The 20,994-nt window shown below is 40.2% G+C and overlaps 1 protein-coding gene across 3 annotated transcripts; it reads left to right on the top strand.

Annotated features, from left to right (window-relative positions):
• The first annotated feature begins 7 nt into the window (after window positions 1-7).
• On the top strand, window positions 8-20,572 carry MMUT (methylmalonyl-CoA mutase). Of its 3 annotated transcripts, none has more exons than XM_065681821.1 (13): window positions 8-82; window positions 1,355-1,766; window positions 3,696-4,063; window positions 4,707-4,864; window positions 6,266-6,437; window positions 7,818-8,066; window positions 8,491-8,602; window positions 10,519-10,634; window positions 11,272-11,387; window positions 15,712-15,843; window positions 17,964-18,111; window positions 18,203-18,370; window positions 20,135-20,572. In XM_065681821.1, the coding sequence occupies exons 2-13, from the start codon at window positions 1,388-1,390 to the stop codon at window positions 20,261-20,263; spliced, it is 2,247 nt and encodes a 748-aa protein (XP_065537893.1). In that variant the 5' UTR covers window positions 8-82; window positions 1,355-1,387; the 3' UTR covers window positions 20,264-20,572. The 3 variants fall into 3 exon arrangements, with proteins under 3 accessions (XP_065537893.1, XP_065537896.1, XP_065537894.1); XM_065681824.1 differs by lacking the exon at window positions 8-82 and adding an exon at window positions 157-331; XM_065681822.1 differs by lacking the exon at window positions 8-82 and adding an exon at window positions 415-1,031.
• Window positions 20,573-20,994: the final 422 nt, after the last annotated feature.

Genomic DNA, 20,994 nt, shown 5'->3' with positions numbered 1-20,994 from the left:
CTGTGCGCACGCGCCTTGCCGCCCAACGCGCAAGCGCGGTGCTGCGCGGGGGGTCGGGTGCCAGCTGAGGGGCGGAGAGCAGGTAGCGGAGGGTAGCCGTGTCGGGGGGCTGTGGTGGTTCTGTAGCTCGTCCCTCTGCCTCCGTCCCGCTGGCGGGCAGCGCCGCGACCCTCCGGGGCAGAGCCCGCACCCGACCTCCCGTCCCATTGGCCGCCATGGGGGCGTGTTGAGGGCGGGCTGTAGCGGCGGGGGGCGCTGGGCATGCACAGACGCTGGGCCTCTCAGGGCGGTTATGGGGTGGCCAGGCCCGGCGCTGAGGGGCGGATGAACGGTGCTTTCTAGTCCCTGTTTCCCCTCCGGGTGTGGGTGCAGTGGTATGGGGGCTGGAGGGGGAGGTTTGTAGGAAGGTGACAGAGAAGCTTTATGGTTCCTTCGGGGTGCGTGGCCGGGGGAAGCGCGCTGGGACCCGTGCAGCAGTGGAGGCAGAGATTGTCTTCCATCCTTGCTGCAGGATCACGTCTCTGCGGGGAACTCTAGTGCATCTTCGTGCTTATCAAATTATATGTAAAGCACACGTGGCATATATATTATTAAAGCACTTGCATGGAGCATGTTGCTGCAGCACCATAAAGCATCATAAAGGTGTCAGGAAAGTGTGTGTTTTGAGGGAGTTCTGAAGGATATGAGGTGGAGACGACCTTGGAGCCAAACTGTAAAGTTTTTGGCTTGTGAAGGAAGTGCATTGATAGGATACACAGAGCAGAAGCTGAAGAATTTACAGCATTCCAGAGTTACTTATCCCCACATCAGTCTCATGCATGGTGGGATGAGCTCTGCAGCTTGCATCATCCCTGTGTTCTTGCATGCCACCTTTGTTTTTCTGAGTATATCTCTGATTTCCATTCAGCCCAAGCTCCCTTTCCCAATGCGTTCGATTGTCAGCAATTTTTTGACAGTCCACTTCCTTCAGAATGCCTCTATGGGGGTCCCTCTTTGCCATTAAGGAATTCATAGATGAGAGAGATGGCAAGGTAAGCAGGTAGCTGAGCATGCTACCTTCATGCCTGACACTGATTTTTTCAGTGACTGATTAATGATGGTGTTGCTTAGGGACAAAAATAAGTTTTATATGTGTTTGTAGCAAGAGCAAAATGTAGGAGTTTTCCTGAACTCAGTTTATACATTGTCTGGTTGAAAGGCAAGGGGGGAGGATATCTATCATGTGTATAATTAAATAATTAGTTTTTCTTGAGTAATTGTTTTGGCTTTAGCAAACTGCTGGACCTTTCCATGCTCACTTCTCACATATTGGGTTTATATGATAATGCAAAATACGTGTTTTTATTTTCTTCAGCTTGCCCCCTACTAACCAGCCAGTGGGACAGCCATGCTAAGAGCCAAAGATGCCCTACTGCGCCTGTGGCCCCACCAGTGCACACACCTGGAACAGCTTCCAGCCTGCCAGCTCATGTGGCGCTCACTGCACAGGCAGCCGCTGCACCCTGAGTGGGCTGCCCTTGCTGAAAAGCAGCTGAAAGGCAAGAATCCAAAGGATTTAATTTGGCGCACCCCAGAGGGGATCGACATCAAGCCTTTATACTCCAAAAGGGACACAGAAGACCTACCTGAGGAGCTCCCAGGGATGAAACCTTACACTAGAGGACCTTACCCAACCATGTACACATACAGGCCATGGACTATTCGCCAATATGCTGGCTTCAGTACAGTGGAGGAGAGCAACAAGTTCTACAAAGACAACATTAAAGGTAATACGGCTACTTTGGGAAACCACACTGCCTTGCAGAACAGTGAGGATCATTCATGTGGTGAATTACATGGTGAATGTAATTATTCCGCCTTGTGACTTTTGCTTTCTGATAGGATCTTCCCAATGGCACTCTTTTTCTTTATTACTGGTAAACTGGATCATTTCTGAAACTGCTTTTGCTCCATTTTGCTATTCAGGTAGAAAAATTAATGTGTTAAATGCTATTTTCAGTTTTTCTGCCTGAACACCTAGAGAGTCATAATTTGGCTGCATTCAGGGGTCCAACCAGCAGAGATTATGGAGCACTTCATGCTTAATATGTGATTGTGAGAGAAGACTGCAGCAGAAAACGATGTAGAACTTCGTCACTTGGCTGAACTTTTGGTATTAGTGCATTCTGACATTTTGGGTTTCTTATAAATTTTAAATTAACTCATAAATACATATTACTTATAAGAATTCATCTGTGGCACTTTTTATTTCCCACTATACTGGCCTTCCTACTTAAAACATAACTGGTTGGGGGGTGGTGGTGTTTGTGGGTATTTACCTCCTGTGATAGTCATGGTTAGCTAATATGAAGCGATACTAGCTGCTTTAGTATCCTTGGAAGTATTATTGATTCAATTTATAAAACAGTAGATTAAGAAGTTATAAATACAGGGTATTAGAGGTTTACAAGCAAACATTTAAATAGATTGTTCTGGATATACTTGGTCTTCCTGCTGAGCGCTGCTGCTGAAGCAGAAGTGCTAATGCTTGAGTTAGCTGTTGGCACAGCTCAGTTAATCAAGTATGTTTGCTGCCATGTTTATTTGAGTTTTGAAACTGTGATGTTGTAATTTTATCTTACTGTGTTAATGGTTGTATTAATATTGAATTATTTAGCATAGATTCTGAATATAACCCTGTTGTTTGTAAAGCATTTGTAATAATTCAGTTAAAATCTCTAATTGGAGAAATGCTGAAAAAGAATTAATTATTACTTATGATAACTGCTGAAATTTCTATTGCTTGAAACTAGGCAGACATTTACGTTTATGTCATTCTGCTTCAGAACTAACACTTAGCTTTTCAGATCAGGGATGACAGAATCATAGAATAGTTAGGGTTGAAAATGACCTTAAGATCATCTAATTCCACCCCCTCCTGCCATGGGCAGGGACACCTCACACTAAACCATGCCACCCAAGGTGCTGTCCAACGTGGCCTTGAATGATGGCTGGTATCTGACCAGAGCTTTCCTGGTGTTAAGAAGGGAATTTGCAAATGCAGTAGATACAGTTACTTCAGTAACAGCAGTGCTGGGCAGAGGGTGAATGCTTGGGAATAGCGGAGTTTGGGGTACTGCTTCCAGGTTGCAGCAACAAATCTGCCAAGAGCTCTAAGTATCCTATTCCCTGCTTTATGAGTAATTTTCTCCTACTGCAGATTTAGTAATGTATCACTTTGCTTTACAAATAAACAACATTTGTCACTGGAGGCAAGATAGCAATTTGTGCATGTGTTTAATTTGTGATAAAAATGGTAATGTGAAGTCATTTATCATGCTTTTGTTTCCAGCTAAAATAAGTGGAATTGCTGTATATAAACCCTGATATTGTCTGTCTATGCACATTTGCAAATTGTGGCTAAACTGTATTAATCAGTCTGCTAAGCATGGTAAACTGATTGTGTGACTGAGTCAGAAGGGCTACGGGTTTGGTTTTGTTTTTTTTTTCTCAATTAAAAGCTTTTTCATTTAAAGTTTAAGACTAGAAGACCTTGGACATGTTTGGGGAGGAAACAGTGTTTAACATCAAAAATTGGTTTCTCATCCAAGCCTGGATCATGTAAAATAAAATTAACGAATGTAGATCCAGTTCTAATACAAGTCTGTTCAACACTGCTAAATATCTCTCTGGGTTTTTTTTGCTTTTTCATTCAGCTGGCCAGCAGGGATTATCTGTCGCTTTTGATCTAGCCACCCACCGTGGTTATGATTCAGACAATCCACGAGTTCGAGGGGACGTTGGGATGGCTGGAGTTGCCATTGATACAGTGGAAGACACCAAAATCCTTTTTGATGGAATTCCTTTAGAGAAAATGTCAGTTTCTATGACAATGAATGGGGCAGTCATACCCATATTGGCAACATTCATTGTAACTGGAGAAGAACAGGGAGTGCCTCAGGCCAAACTGACAGGGACAATCCAAAATGACATCTTGAAGGAGTTCATGGTCCGAAATACCTACATTTTCCCCCCAGAACCATCAATGAGGATTATTGCTGACATCTTCCAGTACACCTCAAAGGTATTCCTTGTTTAAATGTATTTACTTCTGTTATTACATCTAGTTAACTATTCATGAGGCACTTTGGAGGGCAAAGCAGAAGATGGAAAGACCTGTCATAGTGATGAATGATGTGATTGTAGAAAGCGCCAGGAGAAGTTAAGATCCCAAATCACTTACAGCATAAATTTAAAGGTTTTTTAAGTCAGTCCAACTAAAAGTCAGATTAAGATGAACCTAAGCCTGAAAGGATGTCAGGAAGCTTGTAGACAAGGAACAAGCAGGCTGTTCTTTGCCCATGGTTAAGAATACAGCTTTAATCAGGAGCAAAGAGGGAAGAAATCTTGAAGGACTTCTGCTGCAAAATTAAACGTGAGAAGGAGCTAATGAAAGGGATGAAGTTCTGAACTGATGACTGGAAGCTCAGTACTACCAGTAGTTTTCTTAGTGGCATTTTCACTGAAGAAGTGGCACACAGCTTGTAATTGAGAAAGATACCATGGCAGGTGATAGTTTAAGCATGTGAAGTAAACATCTGCAAACACTGCTTAATAGAGATGAGTTGTATTCAGTCTACAAAGAATGTATTCTTCATGAATGTTGATAGAACAGTTATCTGATCCTCCCTTCTGCTGTTGTACCCTGATGTATTTTATTTTTGCAGCATATGCCAAAATTTAATTCCATTTCAATCAGTGGGTACCACATGCAAGAGGCAGGAGCTGACGCTATTCTGGAATTAGCTTATACTATAGCAGATGGCTTGGAGTATTGCAGAACTGGACTTAAAGCTGGCCTTACCATTGATGAATTTGCACCAAGGTGAGATAAAGAAATTTCTAAGTATAAAACTCAGTTTTGTTTAAAACTTCTAGTTTTACCAAAAGTGTAAGAGAATGTAAAAGAGTTAAATATCAAGTTCAGTATTTTTACACATTAAAACAATATTGACAATGCTCCCATTGCAGATAGGTTTTGCTTTGGTTTTGTTACACAGTTTCAGTGGTAGGAAAATATGTCTGGTCCAAAAGACACTTAGACTATGTCTACACTAATAAACTGAATAAAGCACGCTCACAAACCCAAGCATTGTCAAGGTCTGTTGCAATAATTATTCTCTGATCAGAAAAGGATCTCTAAGCTGATGTATCAAATACAGTTGTAGCTTTAGGACTGCAGATTGCAGCAAGAGCTCTTGTAATTCTTTTAGGCTGTAGTGCTATTTATTTTTTTTTTTTGTAGTAGTATTTTGAAACATTTGGGGAAAATGCTTAACAAAGGGAAGTTCAGGTAGTTCAATTTACTGTTGCAAATTTCTAAAGATAAAATTTTTAAGCAGGATATTGTATTTTTGTATAGCTACTGCCAAACAAAGCAGAAGCAGTTTCTGTGATCTGGCTGATTTACAGATTCCCTAACTATACAGTGAGTCTAAAAAACAAAATACATGATTCACATAGCCTCTTGCACATTCAAGCTAAAGGAGTCAGTTGAATTAACCTATTTGCAGCATCACTGGTAAAATCCAAGTGAATCATTCAGAAAAAAGGTACAGCCTTATTTTTAGATTTTCTAGTTATGGAGAATCTGTAAGAGCCTTTGGCAAATTGTTTCAATAGCTAATTCACTGTTAAAAAGGCATCTTTAGTATAATGGGGTTTACTAGCTTTAACTGTCATGTCTACATTTATATATCATAGAAGCTATAAGTAGAAAAGAGATCAATCTGTCTGTTCCCTGATATGCTTGCCAATATTGAACTGTTTGTATTTTGATTATAATCTTCAGTAAAAGGATGAAAACATGCTTATAATATGTGATGTATTCTTATTATAAGTAGTTTGTGCGCATAACTACGCTAGTAGATTGTGACCACGAGGCACACCTGGCACTGGGGTGTTAACTGTCTGTATCCATGACGTGGTGGAACACCCCTAGGGCTTCCCTAAAACAGTTCTTGGGGACAGTTTGGCAGTTCCAGGGACCATTGTCACTGACAGTGTGCTTGCAGTCACTTTGTTTGGAAGATAAGTCCAATTATCATTCTGTATATCATATCATTCTGTATCAGCTGCCGTCAATGTCCAGGAACATCATCATATGTCTGGGTTATTGCTGTAAAAGTAAATTAATCAGTGACCTTGTTGTAGGGCTTCTCCTTTACTGAAACAGAGTTAGTATAATGGTTTAATGTTTTATGCTGTTTATATACTGTTATTACAGGCTTTCCTTCTTTTGGGGAATTGGCATGAATTTCTACATGGAAATAGCTAAGATGAGAGCTGGGAGGCGGCTGTGGGCTTACTTGGTAGAGAAAATGTTTAAGCCAAAGGATCCCAAATCTCTTCTGCTGAGAGCTCACTGTCAAACTTCGGGCTGGTCACTCACTGAGCAGGTTAGAAACTGGACTGTCATCAACTTCCTCATTTAAATATGTTTTCATGGTGTGTATCTGATTTTAGGGGGCTGCTGATTTTACTCTTAAAGGTGCAGCTTTCTGAAGGAGACACCCTGTCTTACCCTGACAAATGCACACACTAGCACTGGATACATCTTTTTGCTTATGTAAAATGTAAGTCTTGTTGAGTTCCAGCAGCATTGCTTCCCAAACTGCTGCTTCCCAAAATACTTCAGTATTCTGGACTACCTTGTAGTGCTCAAGTGAAAGGCAGAAACTGGAGTCTTGAAATTGTATTCACAAAAAGATTCCAGTATGTTAACAAGCATGTTAAGAATGAGTTATGCAGTCTGAGCTACTGTTAAGTTCCCTTAATAATCACATTAAATTAGACAGGCAGCTGCATTGTGTGATTCTTCACTCTATCTCAGAATATAAGTGACCCCCTGGAGATCATAGAATCATAGAATGGTTTGGGTTGAAAGAAACCTTAAAGCTCGTCTAGTTCTAACTCCCCTACCATGGGCAGGGACACCTTCCTCTAGACCAGGTTGCTCAAGGCCCTTTCCAGTCTGGCCTTGAACACTGCCAGGGATGGGGCAGCCACAGCTTCTCTGGGCAACCTGTGCCAGGGCCTCACAACCCTCAGAATAATGAAATTCTTCCTTGTATTGAATCTAAATCATGATAACTGCTCTTTGACTTTAAAGACACATATATCCAACTCGACTCTCTAAATGTCTGAAAAAAACAGATAAAAATTTTCACCTAAAGTCTGAGATTATATTCTGTAATACTGACTGTTTCTATACCTTGTGCTTCAGATTATCCTTTTTTTTGGTTAATATCCCAATTCTCCTGCAGATATCTTTCAGTTTTATAGCACCAGCAAATTTCAGCTGTAATTCCTGTCTTTATGTAGTGCTGCCATTATGCAAATACTAAGTACATTTAGTTCCAAAAGGGATCTTGACTAGTAACCTGTCTGGCAGATGTGCTATTCACTACTCCAAGAATTCTGGATCTGAGGATGGAGGACTTCGGGATTTCCTGTTCCATCCTCTCCAACCTGGATTCATGAAGTTCTTCAAAATACTACTAAATATAAGTTAGGCCTTGCTGTGTTATCATTACCAGTTTGCTTATACACTGATAATTTTGGCTTTCTTTCTGGATTAATCTCCCTGTCTGAGATACTGATAAGTAATAGATCAGTTTGAATGCTAATTATTGACTGTTCTTTTTCAGCTTTTGTTATGATTACAGTGTTTCAACGGGGAATCTTGTGTTCATTTCATTGCAGTGTAGTACATGTGTGACTAATCTTCAGCCCTCTGGCAGAACCATTGAGCTTCAGAGTTCTTCTTTTCATTCCAGGATCCCTTTAACAATGTTATCCGTACTACAATTGAAGCAATGGCTGCGGTGTTTGGAGGTACACAGTCTCTGCATACAAATTCCTATGATGAAGCCTTGGGTTTGCCTACGGTGAAGAGTGCTCGCATTGCTCGGAACACACAGATCATAATTCAAGAGGAGTCAGGTATTCCTAAAGTGGCAGACCCCTGGGGGGGATCTTACCTTATGGAGTGCCTCACCAATGATGTCTATGAAGCTGCTTTAAAGGTCAGTTTGCATAGCCTTTCATGTGTTGTAGGAAAATTGGTATAGGAGTTTTCAGAAATGTCTCTTAAGGGACTGTCTGATAATGTTGGTAACTTCTAACAAGGGAATTATTTTACACTTATGCGTCAGTGATTTCTTTGTAAATGAACTTTACAAAAATACACTATATTTTGAGAGAGGGACGCTTCTATTAGAAGTTAACAAATTCATGGAGTTTTGGTAATAGGAATGTTCTTTTGTTTGAGATGTCTCTTAATTTATATCAAAATCTCTAGTCAGAAATGTGGAGATAGGAAGCACACTTTTAGAGCACAAGACTGTATATATAGGTATAACATAGATTTGAATGATAACACCAGTGCCAAAGCTTGTTTTCTGAGGAACCTTTCTGCTATTCACTTTCTCAATCCTCTTTATTTCTCAGCTTGTTGAGGAGATAGAAGAAATGGGTGGAATGGCTAAAGCTGTTGCCGAGGGAATTCCCAAACTTCGTATTGAAGAGTGTGCAGCCCGAAAACAAGCCAGGATTGATTCTGGTAGGAAGCAGGGAGATGAAAGAAAGGAAATCTACCAATAGAATACCTTGTATAAAAGGCTTTTATGCACATTTTCATTGGGTTTTTTTCTTCTTAGTTTAGGAGTAGCAGATTTTGAGAGATAAAATGATAATAGTTTTAGGACAGTGAAAGTCTTGGAAAAGAGATAGCAGTATGTATGAAATACAGTACCAGTATGAAAATAGTCCTGCTTGATGTGTTTAACACTAGATTAGACAAAGCACTAGAAAGACCGTTTTGAAGGAGTATTTTGGGCCTTCAGTACCTAATATTTTATTTCTGATAGTATCTTTAAACTGTGATTCCTGAATTTAAAAGCATGAGTGCCAGCAGATGGCAATATGGAATATATCTGGCCAAATTCCTGGTTTTGCTTGAGAACTGCCCATTTTCCCTGAAGACTGGGGGAAAAAAAAAACCCAAAAACCAGTCATATCAGATGAGTATGATTATAGCTCTTTCTTTGTGATCATAGAATCATAGAATAGTTAGGGTTGGAAAGGACCTTAAGATCATCTAGTTCCAGCCCCCCTGCCATGGGCAGGGACACCTCACACTAAACCATCCCACCCAAGGCTCTGTCCAGCCTGGCCTTGAACACGGCCAGGGATGGAGAATTCGCAACTTCCTTGGGCAACCCATTCCAGTGCCTCACCACCCTAACAGGAAAGAACTTCCTCCTTATATCCAGTCTAAACTTCCCCTGTTTAACCCCCCCAAGTTTTAACCCATTACCCCTTATCCTATCACTACAGTCCCTAATGAAGAGTCCCTCCCCAGGATCCCTACAGGCCCCCTTCAGATACTGGAAGGCTGCTATGAGGTCTTCATGCAGCCTTCTCTTCTCCAGGCTGAACAGCCCCAGCTTTCTCAGCCTGTCTTCATATGGGAGGTGCTCCAGTCCCCTGATCATCCTCATGGCCCTTCTCTGGACTTGTTCCGACAGTTCCATGTCTTTTTTATGTCGAGGACACCAGAACTGCACACAGTACTCCAAGTGAGGTCTCACGAGAGCAGAGTAGAGGGGCAGGATCACCTGCTTGGACCTGCTGGTCACACTCCTTCTGGTGTGGTCCAGGATAGGGTTGGCTTTCTAGGCTGCAGGCGTACACTGCCAGCTCATGTTAAGTTTCTCATTGACCAATACCCCCAAGTCCTTCTCCGCAGGGCTGTTCTGAATCTCTTCTCTGCCCAACCTGTAGCTGTGCCTGGGATTGCTCTGACCCAGGTGTAGGACCTTGCACTTGTCATGGTTGAACTTCATAAGGTTGGCATCAGCCCACCTCACAAGCATGTCAAGGTCCCTCTGAATGCCATTCCTTCCCTCCAGCGTATCAACCGAACAATATATATGTAATTTAATGTTATCAGGCACTGCAAATAAAAATGGTTAAGTCCATACTGGCTGAAAGCTGAAACACAGATTTCCAACGTGACAAATTAATTTTTATTTACATGCAGTAGTTTTAGGTAGGAACTTTACTTTCTTATTTCTCTGGTAAATCAGAAAAATAAATGCAGCAAAGTCCTGGAGATGAGCACTTCTGCTTAATTCTGTAAGATTCAGTCATGTAAACTGAAAAAGAGAACAATAGCTAATGTATATTGGTAACTCATTACAAAATCAGTTTGTAAGATAAATATCAGTTTAGTTCAAATCTTTTCTTTGGGCCCAGTATTTGCCAAGTTCATGCATCTCATACTGTCATAAAATATAGAAAATACAGACTTAAGTCTTTCCTGTAGAACAAATTTTATGTATTTGAAGTGTGTGTATTTATAAAGCAAAGCACTGCATTATAGTGCTCAAAATTTTCTTATCCTATTAATATTGTGTCTTTTTCATAGTAATTTGTAAATCTGTTCTGAGTTTCTGGTGTTTCCACTGGAAATAGGGTCTGAAGTAATTGTTGGAGTAAACAAGCATCAGCTAGAAAAAGAGGAGGCAGTCGAAGTTCTGGCTATTGATAATACTTCAGTCCGTAGCAAGCAGATCGAGAAGATTAATAAGGTGGGAAAAACTTTCTTAAAAACGGAAGTTCTTGTAATTGCAGATAGAACTTGAATAAAGGTGGCTTGCCAGAAACTTGACACTCAAATTCCTGGGAATATGCTCTAGTCTTCAGCAGAAAAGCTGCATTTCTGTTCAGCTTCACTGGAGGCTGATGGAAAATCCCAAGAAATACAGTATTATCATTCCAAACAAAAATGGTTTTGTTACATTCATTTCATTTTAATCATTGTATTTCAGATAGTCTTGTGAATTTGTCTAACCTTTCAAAATAAGGAACTTTATGTTTTCTGAAAATAAGATAAAAACTAGTTATGCAATGTTTTGCTTTAAAAAATCTACCATTACTTAATCACTCAGACTATTTATTGCATCTTGTCAAGTGCTATTAAGGGGCAGGGTTATGGAAGCAGAAATCAACTTCCACTTTCATAATTAGTAAGAACATGGATAAAATTGTTTTAGAGTTATTTTATGGACTTGTACACATTTTAAAGTCTGAGACACCTTTTTACTTTGAATCTTACTGATACATAAATAGCATATATGTACAATTGACAATTGGATGCATCTAGAATTAATATTTGAAGTCAGCTCACTTTGTAGTTTAAGTTAATATTTTTCTCTTCCATGTTAGGTGAAGGCTAGTAGAGATGAAGCAGCAGCCCAGCAATGTCTCGCTGCTCTAACACAGTGTGCTGCAACTGGAGAAGGCAACTTACTTGCCCTTGCAGTGGAAGCAGCACGTTCAAGGTATTGAGAGTGGGGATGAATATTCAACTGATGTTTAAAAATTGATGGTTCATTTTCACCTTTTAGTTGTTCTTCGGTATGGTGTCAGTGCATTTGGTGTCTTGAGATGTTTTGGGTTTTTCTTCAGAGGTGGAAGTAAAAGATGACTGCAGTTTGACATTGTAAGATAAACTATTACATTTTACAGTCTTATAAGGCTATGCTTTAATTTCTTACAAAGAACAATATGGATACAAAGAATCTTAACGATGTTCATACACATTCCTTGTTCATACACATTGTGTTGTTTGCAACTCAGATTCTTGCCAGTTTCAGAACATAACTAGGTTTCTCTATCACCCTGCTATTTCACAGGTCAGGGAGCTTAAGAAGTGTCTGAGATGTGAAAATGGATATTCACAATCTTCTCATGGTCTGTTGCTTTATCCTTCATTGCACCATGAATTTGTGTGAAAACGTTTTTTGAGTGAAGGAGAAATAAGTTTGGTTAGTCAGGCAAACACGTAAAAGATACTCTTGAGTAGAGCAGTGAGGCATCCTTTGGAGTCCAGTGGAACATTCACTTTCTTCACCTAAGGTGCTTTTAAGACTTTTCTTTCCTACTTCAGTGTTGGTCTCTAGAATAGATCCTGTCTGTCCATTCTTCAATTAACTAAGTTTGAGGAAGCACAGGGAATCTCTGAGCACTTGAGGGCTCTGATATAGCATGGTTGGTCAGCAGTAATTATGAGCAGTGCAGAAGTTCATGAAGTGCAGATTACTATTTACGTACAAATACACTGCCCTTGCCACATTTTGTAGGGGTTATAGACTGATAAAACACAAAACAGAGAATATAGCTGTCTTTCGGTCTCCACTTTAAAATTTTAATTTTACTTAAAACCCCAGGTTAGGCTGCAGATTACCTGTTAACAGGTAGACAAAAGGTGCTATGAAAACATAACTGAGAGCAACCAGCAGAAAGGGGTCTGGGGGTGCTGGTCAGCAGCAGGCTGAGTGTGAGTCAGCAGTGTGCCTGGGCAGCCAAGAGGGCAAATGTCATCCTGGGATGTATTGCCAGTCAGTCAAAAGAGGTGATCATCCCGCTGCATTCAGCATTGCTGCAGCCTCTCCTTTAGCACTGTGTGTAGTTGTGGGCCCCACAATTTAAGAAGGATGTGAAGGTCCTTGAATGCTTCTAGAGAAGGGCAACAAAGCTGGTGAAAGGGCTGGAAGGAATGTCCTATGAGGAGCAGTTCAGGAATTTGAGCTTGTCTGGTCATGAGAAGAGGATGCTGAGGGATGGCATCGTTGCTCTCTACAGCTTCCTGAAGAAGCTTACAGAGGAAGGTGCTGAGTTCTTCTCCCTGGTATCCAGTGGTAGGATATGTGGGAATGGTTCAAAGCTGCTCAGAGGAGGTTTAGACAGAATATTAGGAAGCATTTCTTTACTGAAAGGGTGGTCAAACACTGGAACAGGCTTCTTAGAGAGGTGCCCTGTTTTAACAGAATTATTGATAATGCTACTTAAGTTTTATAATAGTGAGATGAAAACAGTTATCTCCAGAACAGAGTTTTGCTGTAAAGATAAACGGAAGTGGGAGGAGGTTTATTGTAATGAACTGGTCTAATGTTGTGGCTAGCTGATTAAAGAAGACTGTAATTGTCATTAGAAGTATGCTTTTCTTCTCCTGTTAAGAAAAGAGGCTGTATTCCAAAAGACAGGGATTTCAGAAGCAGTATTTATAGAGGAAATAAATGTATTTCATTTTTGTGTGTTACACAGAAAAAGCTTTATCCCAGCCACCAGATTATTCTTCAATAAAATTGGTAGTCCAAACCATTTCTTTTTTATTTCTTACATGAAACTTTCATTTACACTTTCAGATAGTAAGAACAGAAAAGCACGCCACATCTACACGTGTGTGCTGCACTTTAATTTAGCACTGAAGTTAAACTTAGATGCTGCTTCTGCAAAAGAGTAGAAGAAAGATATATCTAAGATTATAGTTTTCTCTAGAAGAAAAGACATGGGTTATGCCACTGTAAGCCCTTCAGCAAACTGCCAGGGTTTACAGAGGAGTAAGTTGTCACTGTCTGTGCATGGGCTGGATCTATATGAGGCTGCAGTCTGTGATGTCTTGCACTCTGAGAGGGAGTCAGTATTTATAGATACTATTTCAAAGTCTGCTGCAAACTTGCTCTTGAATTGGCCAAGTCAGTTAATCTAGCACGCAGTTTTACTTTTCAATTTCTTATTAGTAATATCAGAGAACAGTAATATTAGTATGAGTATTTAGATGTCCTGGCAAACAAAAACTGATGATCAGTAAGGTCTGAGAACTGCTGTAATGCAGGTAACACTGGCTAAGCTGTCTGAGATCATACAGGTGCTGTAAAAATAAAGTGTACTGCGTAGCAATGTCAGTGGGTTCTGATGCAGTCATGGACAGGTTGCTTTATAACTAATGCTTTTTGAATTATTGTTAACAGATAAGTTAAAAGAGAGTATCGGACTAAGTCACATTCAGATACAGCCGTACAGAACTATACATTTGGTATTACTTTGCCTTAACTGCTTTTCTGGACTGTGATCCTCATAAATCCAGATATGAACTCAGTGCTCTGGGGAAGAAAATGGATAAAAGCAGAGAATGTTAAAAATGTAATTCTAGAAAGCCCGGGGGAGGGGAAATAACAAAAAGTGGCCAAGACAGTGTCAGTAGTGTGAGTTAAAAAAGTGTATTCCAGCATGACACAAAGCAGGCCAACTGTGAAGAGTGGCACCTAGAGATAGGAGATTGGCTTCAGGCATATGCATTACACAGATCTTGCATATATATTCATGATAGGGTTTCTGCCATTTTACATTAGCGTAGTTACAGTTTATAACTATGGTTAAGGTTGCTGAGTATAAAAACACATGAGCTAGCAAAAGAGCAAATTAGCTGGAGTGGGTCACAGGAAGTAGAATAACTCTGAATTTTACTGAAAGATTCAGTTAATACAGCAGAAATATGTCTTCTGTTACAATGGATGTATGGCAGGTTGCATGAGGTAGGAATCAGATAATAGCTACTGACACTGCAAATGGCAGAAGGAGAACCAAGTACAATTCTTTCACCATCCCTTTCTAAAAGTATGCGGACAAAAAGTTGCATGTTATCCAAACATCCCTTGAGCATTTCATTTAAAAGCTTCAGAGGATGCTTAACCTAATTTTGCCTCACAGTACCTTATATTTAAATGCAATATGACAGGAGAAAATGTGAATTCCAGGGGTTTGAAATATGCTTAGCTGTAGCTGAATGGGGTTTATTTTCTGTATTTGTAAGCGTACTTTTAAAAGTGCTTTGTACGAGTAGTAGTTTTCCTTTCCTTTGACAAAGTTTGCAACAAGTTGCATTCATTTCTTTTATATATACAAATTCTTTAATCCTTTTCTGTTCAAGTATAAACTGAAATATTTTTATGACAGATTTCAACAGAAGCTCAGTAACATACCTTCCAAAGCCTTACTCAGTACCAAATCCCAGTTAATTTCATACCAGAAGCTTGCTGTGTTTGAGCTACCGATTGAACTGCTCTTTCTCCACACAAGTTGTTTTTCCCTTCTAAGAAGGTTCCCTCCATCAAGTATTTGGTTGCAGGCTCAACCGTAAATAGAGCACAGCATTGTTTACTTTGGTAAAATCTGCACTATAGCTTTTACACAGACAGGTGGAATCTATTCGGATAGATCACAGCCTGATTTGCTTCTAGCACTTGTGCTACAGCAGCAAAATATGTATGACTTTGAACATGCACAGTGTTTCCAGCTTGTAACTTGCATGTAAATGGATTTCCCAAATGCTTCTACAGCTCAGTGGATAAAGGAGCTATGTCAAGAGTAGAGGACAAGAAAAATAAATACTAAAATTTAAACATCAAGGGAAAAGAAAACAAATTCCAGTTAAAAAGTTACTTGTCAGGCTTTTCTGTATGTTTATGTTTTGATTTATATTTTGAATTTATAGTATGCAAGCTCTTGTAGTCTGAGCCCCCAAAAAATTCTCATTTGAGAAAACTTTAATTTCTTGAAATATGTTGCCATGCAGTGGTCCCTGTTGCTTTGTCACTTCTCACATCAGCAACAGTATTTCCTTAAAAATTCTCTTGCATGTTCTATTAATGGATGACAGTGGTGTGAGTCAGATGTTCAGAGTTGTAGCACTAAAGGGGAAACGAGTACAAATGAATTTGTTCTGCAAGCACGGCCAGTTGTTGGGCCACTGCCATTGTGTATCTGTATTCTGTTTTCATATAAGGCTCTTGGTAGCATTAATACTTTGTTCCTCTCTCTTAGGTGCACTGTTGGAGAAATAACAGATGCAATGAAGAAGGTGTTTGGGGAGCATAAAGCCAGTGACCGAATGGTGAGCGGAGCTTATCGCCAGGAGTTTGGAGAGAGTGATGAAATTCTTCATGCCATCAAGAGGTGAGAATGGCTTCCTGTGTAGCTAAACACAGCCTCACATTTAATCCTTGAGATACATATGCTACTCGTTGTGACCTAAAAAAGCATTTTCCAAACCTGAATGACACCTCAGTAGGTGCTCCCATGACTATCAGCAGAATAAGAACTAAGTGCAATAATAGTCAAAACTTAATTGAACTTGTATTTGCTGGAAAACAAAATCCACTGGGGTGATGTTATGAGAATTTTGTTCAAATATACTATGCAGCCACAGGATTAAGAAGCTGAAAAACATTGCCTGAAATCCCCATACACTGAATTGCTTCCTTTACAGACTGTATAATAGTAATCTCTAAAATATTTCCAGCACCTCATAGTTACAAAACCTGGTTTCGTTCTGCCCATAAGTTATCCCTGTAAGCTCACTGTTCCTAAAATTACAAGGCTAAAATCTGTCTGGATGTCCACATCCAGCTTACAGTCTCTGCATGTTACTTACTCATACCACAAGGGAGGAAAAACATCAGAAGATGGTAGCATGTGTGAAAACAGTTGCCTTTTGTGCCTTTTTTTACCTTCTGCCTTTGCTGCTGTCCTCTTGGGTAAAGAAACTTAATTGCTGTAGTGGGTGGTGGTGTAGTATGAATCGATGCTCCTAAATCCCTGCTGTGTTGCAACTTACACATTAAAGACTTACAGGCTCTCTTGAAAGGGAATTTCTTGATGGCTTCACAATAGTGATGTTTAGCCTGACTTGACTTTTCAAGTCAAGTTGTGCTGGGGAACGTCACCATCATTTTTTATTCTAAATATTTATTTTAAGTATTTTTAATTATACGTTTACAGATTACAGGTTGGTTGGGGATTTGAGCAACCTGGTCTAGTGGAAGGTGTCCCTGCCTGTGGCACGGGGGGTGGATTTTTCACTGGGTGATCACTAAGGCCATTTCTAACCCAAGCCATTCTGGGATTCTATGATTCAGATACCTACTTCATCGATCTTCTCAGCAGTCTTTAGGAATAGAGAAGGCAGGCCCAACTCCTGTACATCCTCAAGCAGAAGTTTCTTCAGGCTCTGCTGACATAATTCCTTTTTAAGCTGTGCAAGTTCTTACTTTTTTGCTTCTTAAATGCTGCATATTTCTGTCCTGGAATCACCTCCTGAGGCTTTTCACGTCTGTGCTAATAAATGCTTTATCTAGAGTCATTCTTTTCCCCTGAGTAAGCTACTGGATTCAAAGGGTGATCATCCTGGCCAGGTCACCATATGATTTCAAGGCACACTAAATCCATCCAACCCCCAACAGATTGCTCAGAACAGGTTGGAAAGACCCTTTGTTGATGTGGTCTAGTGGAAGGTGTCCCTGCCTGTGCCAGGGGTGTTGGAACTGGATGATCTTAAGGTCCTTTCAAACCCAAACCATTCTGTGATTCTACAATTCTATGAATATTAATAAAGAACCAAAACCAATAAAAACTGTCATTTCTGAGATAGTAGTTTTAGTGTCCCAGTCAAAGTAGTGGTACATGGATAATGAGCAGCAAGATGAAAGATTAATATGTGCTGTGGTTATGGAGTCACCTTCATATAACAGAAATATGAACTGCTACTAACCAGAAGAAGGGAGGTGCTGGAATGAGTGCACAGAATGAGGAATACAGTTATCCTTTTTTGGGCAGAGTTGTGACCAGTTGAATGATGATGCATAGTATGATGTCTAGGACACATCTTTATGTGCCTGTGTGCCATACGAGTTCTTTTGAAATAATTGGTTGTAATTATCTGTAAAACCTAAGCATTGTGTTTTAGTTAATTGTTATTCAGCTCATTAAATCTGAAATAAAACCATAAAACCATTAAATTTTGTCCATTGGAAACCAGAAAAGTAGTGGAATGGTTTTCTTTAAAAAAGAACAATTTTATTATTGAGGCTACTAAATACAAGAAATCATATTAGTAATCATATAACATAAAAATTAACATAGTGTGCAGACTACGTAGACGAAGCATGACTTAGAAGATCTTTTTATCTGATGCATATAAATGATGCTACAGTTGAAGCCAGTGCTTTTTTTATTTGTGGAAATACTTGTAATGATTTTCAGTGACTTACTAAGATACAATATGTATTTTCAATCAGAGTTAACAAGTTCATGGATCGTGAGGGGCGCAGGCCTCGTATACTTGTTGCAAAGATGGGTCAGGATGGCCATGACAGAGGAGCTAAAGTCATTGCTACAGGATTTGCAGACATTGGTTTTGATGTGGACATCGGTCCCCTCTTCCAGGTATGACTGAGCTGTGTCCAGTGTAACTCTAATGCTTGTTCAGCAGCAAGGCTCAAGCTATTACTTCTCATGTCATCCCCTTTCCATACAGACACCTCGAGAAGTGGCCCAGCAGGCAGTTGATGCAGATGTGCACTGTGTCGGTGTGAGCACACTTGCAGCAGGTCATAAAACTCTTGTGCCTGAACTCATCAAAGAACTCAATGCCCTTGACCGCCCAGACATTCTTGTTATATGTGGAGGTGTCATCCCACCTCAGGTAGGGGTCAACATCATTTCCATCAGGACTGAGAGTCTATTTCTGTCTGCACTGCTTTTAGCTATTTCCTATATTCTGTTAACGTCAGATGGGATTTACAGAACTGAAGGCTACTGTGTACAACCACCAGGGTCTGCACAGATCTGCAAGGTGGTTGCAGAGTGCTGTCAGATCTTGCTGATCAGGTTTTCTATACATCATGTTCTGGTTTATCTTACAGCATTCATTGGATGGTATATTGTGTCCTGAAATCAGTAGCCTGAGAGAGGTGTTCTTTACGCTCCGTTGTTTCTGATTACCAGTACCTTGCATGTTACTGTTAAACGCTAGCTCCTAAGAGACTTTATGACTTCTGGTAACAGTTTGGAAGAGTCACAGCTGGTGACTAAGACACCAGACAGTCCCATCACCTATAGGCTACATATCACATTCACCATTTAGCCTCTCCTCATGTTCCCCATCATCAGGCCTCAGTGTTGCCTCTTTCTCATTCCCTCTGCTTTCTCCTAAACTGTTGAACTGTTTTCTGGATTCCCTGCTTTTGCCTTAAAATTTTCCTTAGCTCATCAACAATTTTCCTGCCTGAATCACCTTTAGGGTGATCTTCTGTCTAGAGAGATTCAATCTGATTTTGCATATAAATCTGTTACACTCTTTTCCCAGACTGCGTCCAGTTCTGGGCCCCTCTGTTCAAGAAGGACAGGGAATTGCTTGAAGGAGTCCAGCGCAGAGCCACAAAGATGATTAAGGGAGTGGAACATCTCCCTTATGAGGAGAGGCTGAGGGAGCTGGGTCTCTTTAGCTTGGAGAAGAGGAGACTGAGGGGTGACCTCATCAATGTTTACAAATATGTAAAGGGTAGGTGTCAGGATGATGGAGCTAGGCTTTTTTCAGTGATATCCAGTGATAGGACAAGGGGCAATGGGTGTAAACTGGAACATAGGAAGTTCCACGTTAACATCAGGAAGAACTTCTTTACTGTAAGAGTGACAGAGCACTGGAACAGGTTGCCCAGGGGGGTTGTGGAGTCTCCTACACTGGAGATATTCAAGGCCCGCCTGGACAAGTTCCTGTGTGATGTACTGTAGGTTACCCTGCTCTTGCAGGGGGGTTGGACTAGATGATCTTTTTAGGTCCCTTCCAACCCTTGGGATTCTGTGACTCTGTGATTCTGTGACTTCTTCCTTTTCTAGCCACTTAGGTAAGTGTTCAGGAATGACAGACTTTTAAGTTGAACAAACAGAACTCGTGGTATTTTTCTAACAGAAAAATGGTGTTTTGTTCAGTATCTCTCAATGGGATGCTACTAACCTGTTGTTGAAAAATAATGTATCGTGTAGAGAGAGAATACATAACTGCTTCCCAGGTCTTTTTGAAATTTCAGGACAATCATAAAATCAGACTAACTCAAATTACAAGAAATGACTGGCAGTCATCTGGCCCAAGCCTTTGCAGTATTTTCAAAATTAGCATTTTATTTAGATTAGGACATTCAGGGTCACATCCAGTTGACTTCTGAATGTTTTCCAAGGATCTGACATTAGTCTGATTCTGAACAAATAAAATCTTTCCCAGGAGTGTTTTCGTACCTCTGAACTACCATTTTTTTCCCATGTCCCTTTCTGCTGTGCTGCCTCTTTCTGGTACTTGTCACATACGCTTTCTCAGGCCCACCATACACGATAGAACATATACCACTTTAAAATCAATTACCAATTTTCTGTTGCACTCTTAACTATAGCACTTAAATTTCTTTCTGAACAGGATTATGACTTCCTGTATGAAGCTGGTGTTACCAATGTGTTTGGTCCAGGGACTCGTATTCCGAAAGCTGCTGTCCAAGTATTGGATGATATTGAGAAGTGCCTGGAGAAGAGGCAGCAATCTATGTAATGCTGAAATGTCACACAACGCAGCCAGCCTTGTACTAATCGCTTACAGAATGTAATCATCAGCAAGGGATGGCCAGCACTTACCTTTGGTTCCACTGCCTTGTGCCCTGGTGTTTTGTGCTTTCTAAGAAAGTTCTGAGTTAATTCTCTGCTTGTTCTATTTGAGGATTATTTATATAGGTACCCCCAAGAAAATTTTATCTCTACAACTATGACTTCTGGGAATTAAGGGAATTCATTATTTGGGTTTGTTGGGGTTTTTTTCCATATATACTGATAAATAAAATATCTGTTCCAGCTCTTTGCTTGATCTCTTTTGTATGCAGAGGACTTCTTTCAAATTTTTTGGCAGGTATTGTAGACCTAGGAGTCTTCAGGTAAGTCACTGAAGTTCAGTAGAGATGTGATTGAATCCAGCAGCACTTTGATATTAAGGTTAATCTGACTTAAATCTCTTTAGAAGCATACAAGTACATAAACCATAATTTATCAAAGTTCATGGTTTGTTTAATGAGATACAAATCCTCTATCTGGCAGTAACCCATGTAGGAGCATGCAGCTCTGCTCTGTCTACATCACTGCCCATCCCCAGTACATCGCTGTTTTTCAAATGCAGTTCATTTCAGTGCTCATTCTCCCTTCTGTAGTTCTGTATTATTTTTCTTGCTGTCCCTGTCTATTTAGCACTTGGACTTTCTTCAGATAAATTGATCCTAAATTCTCACCATTTTT

Source organism: Lathamus discolor, chromosome 5, assembly GCF_037157495.1.
Source record: "Lathamus discolor isolate bLatDis1 chromosome 5, bLatDis1.hap1, whole genome shotgun sequence".
Classification (NCBI taxonomy): domain Eukaryota; kingdom Metazoa; phylum Chordata; class Aves; order Psittaciformes; family Psittacidae; genus Lathamus; species Lathamus discolor.
Note: the sequence above shows the minus strand (reverse complement) of the source record. Positions and strands in the feature narration are given on the sequence as shown.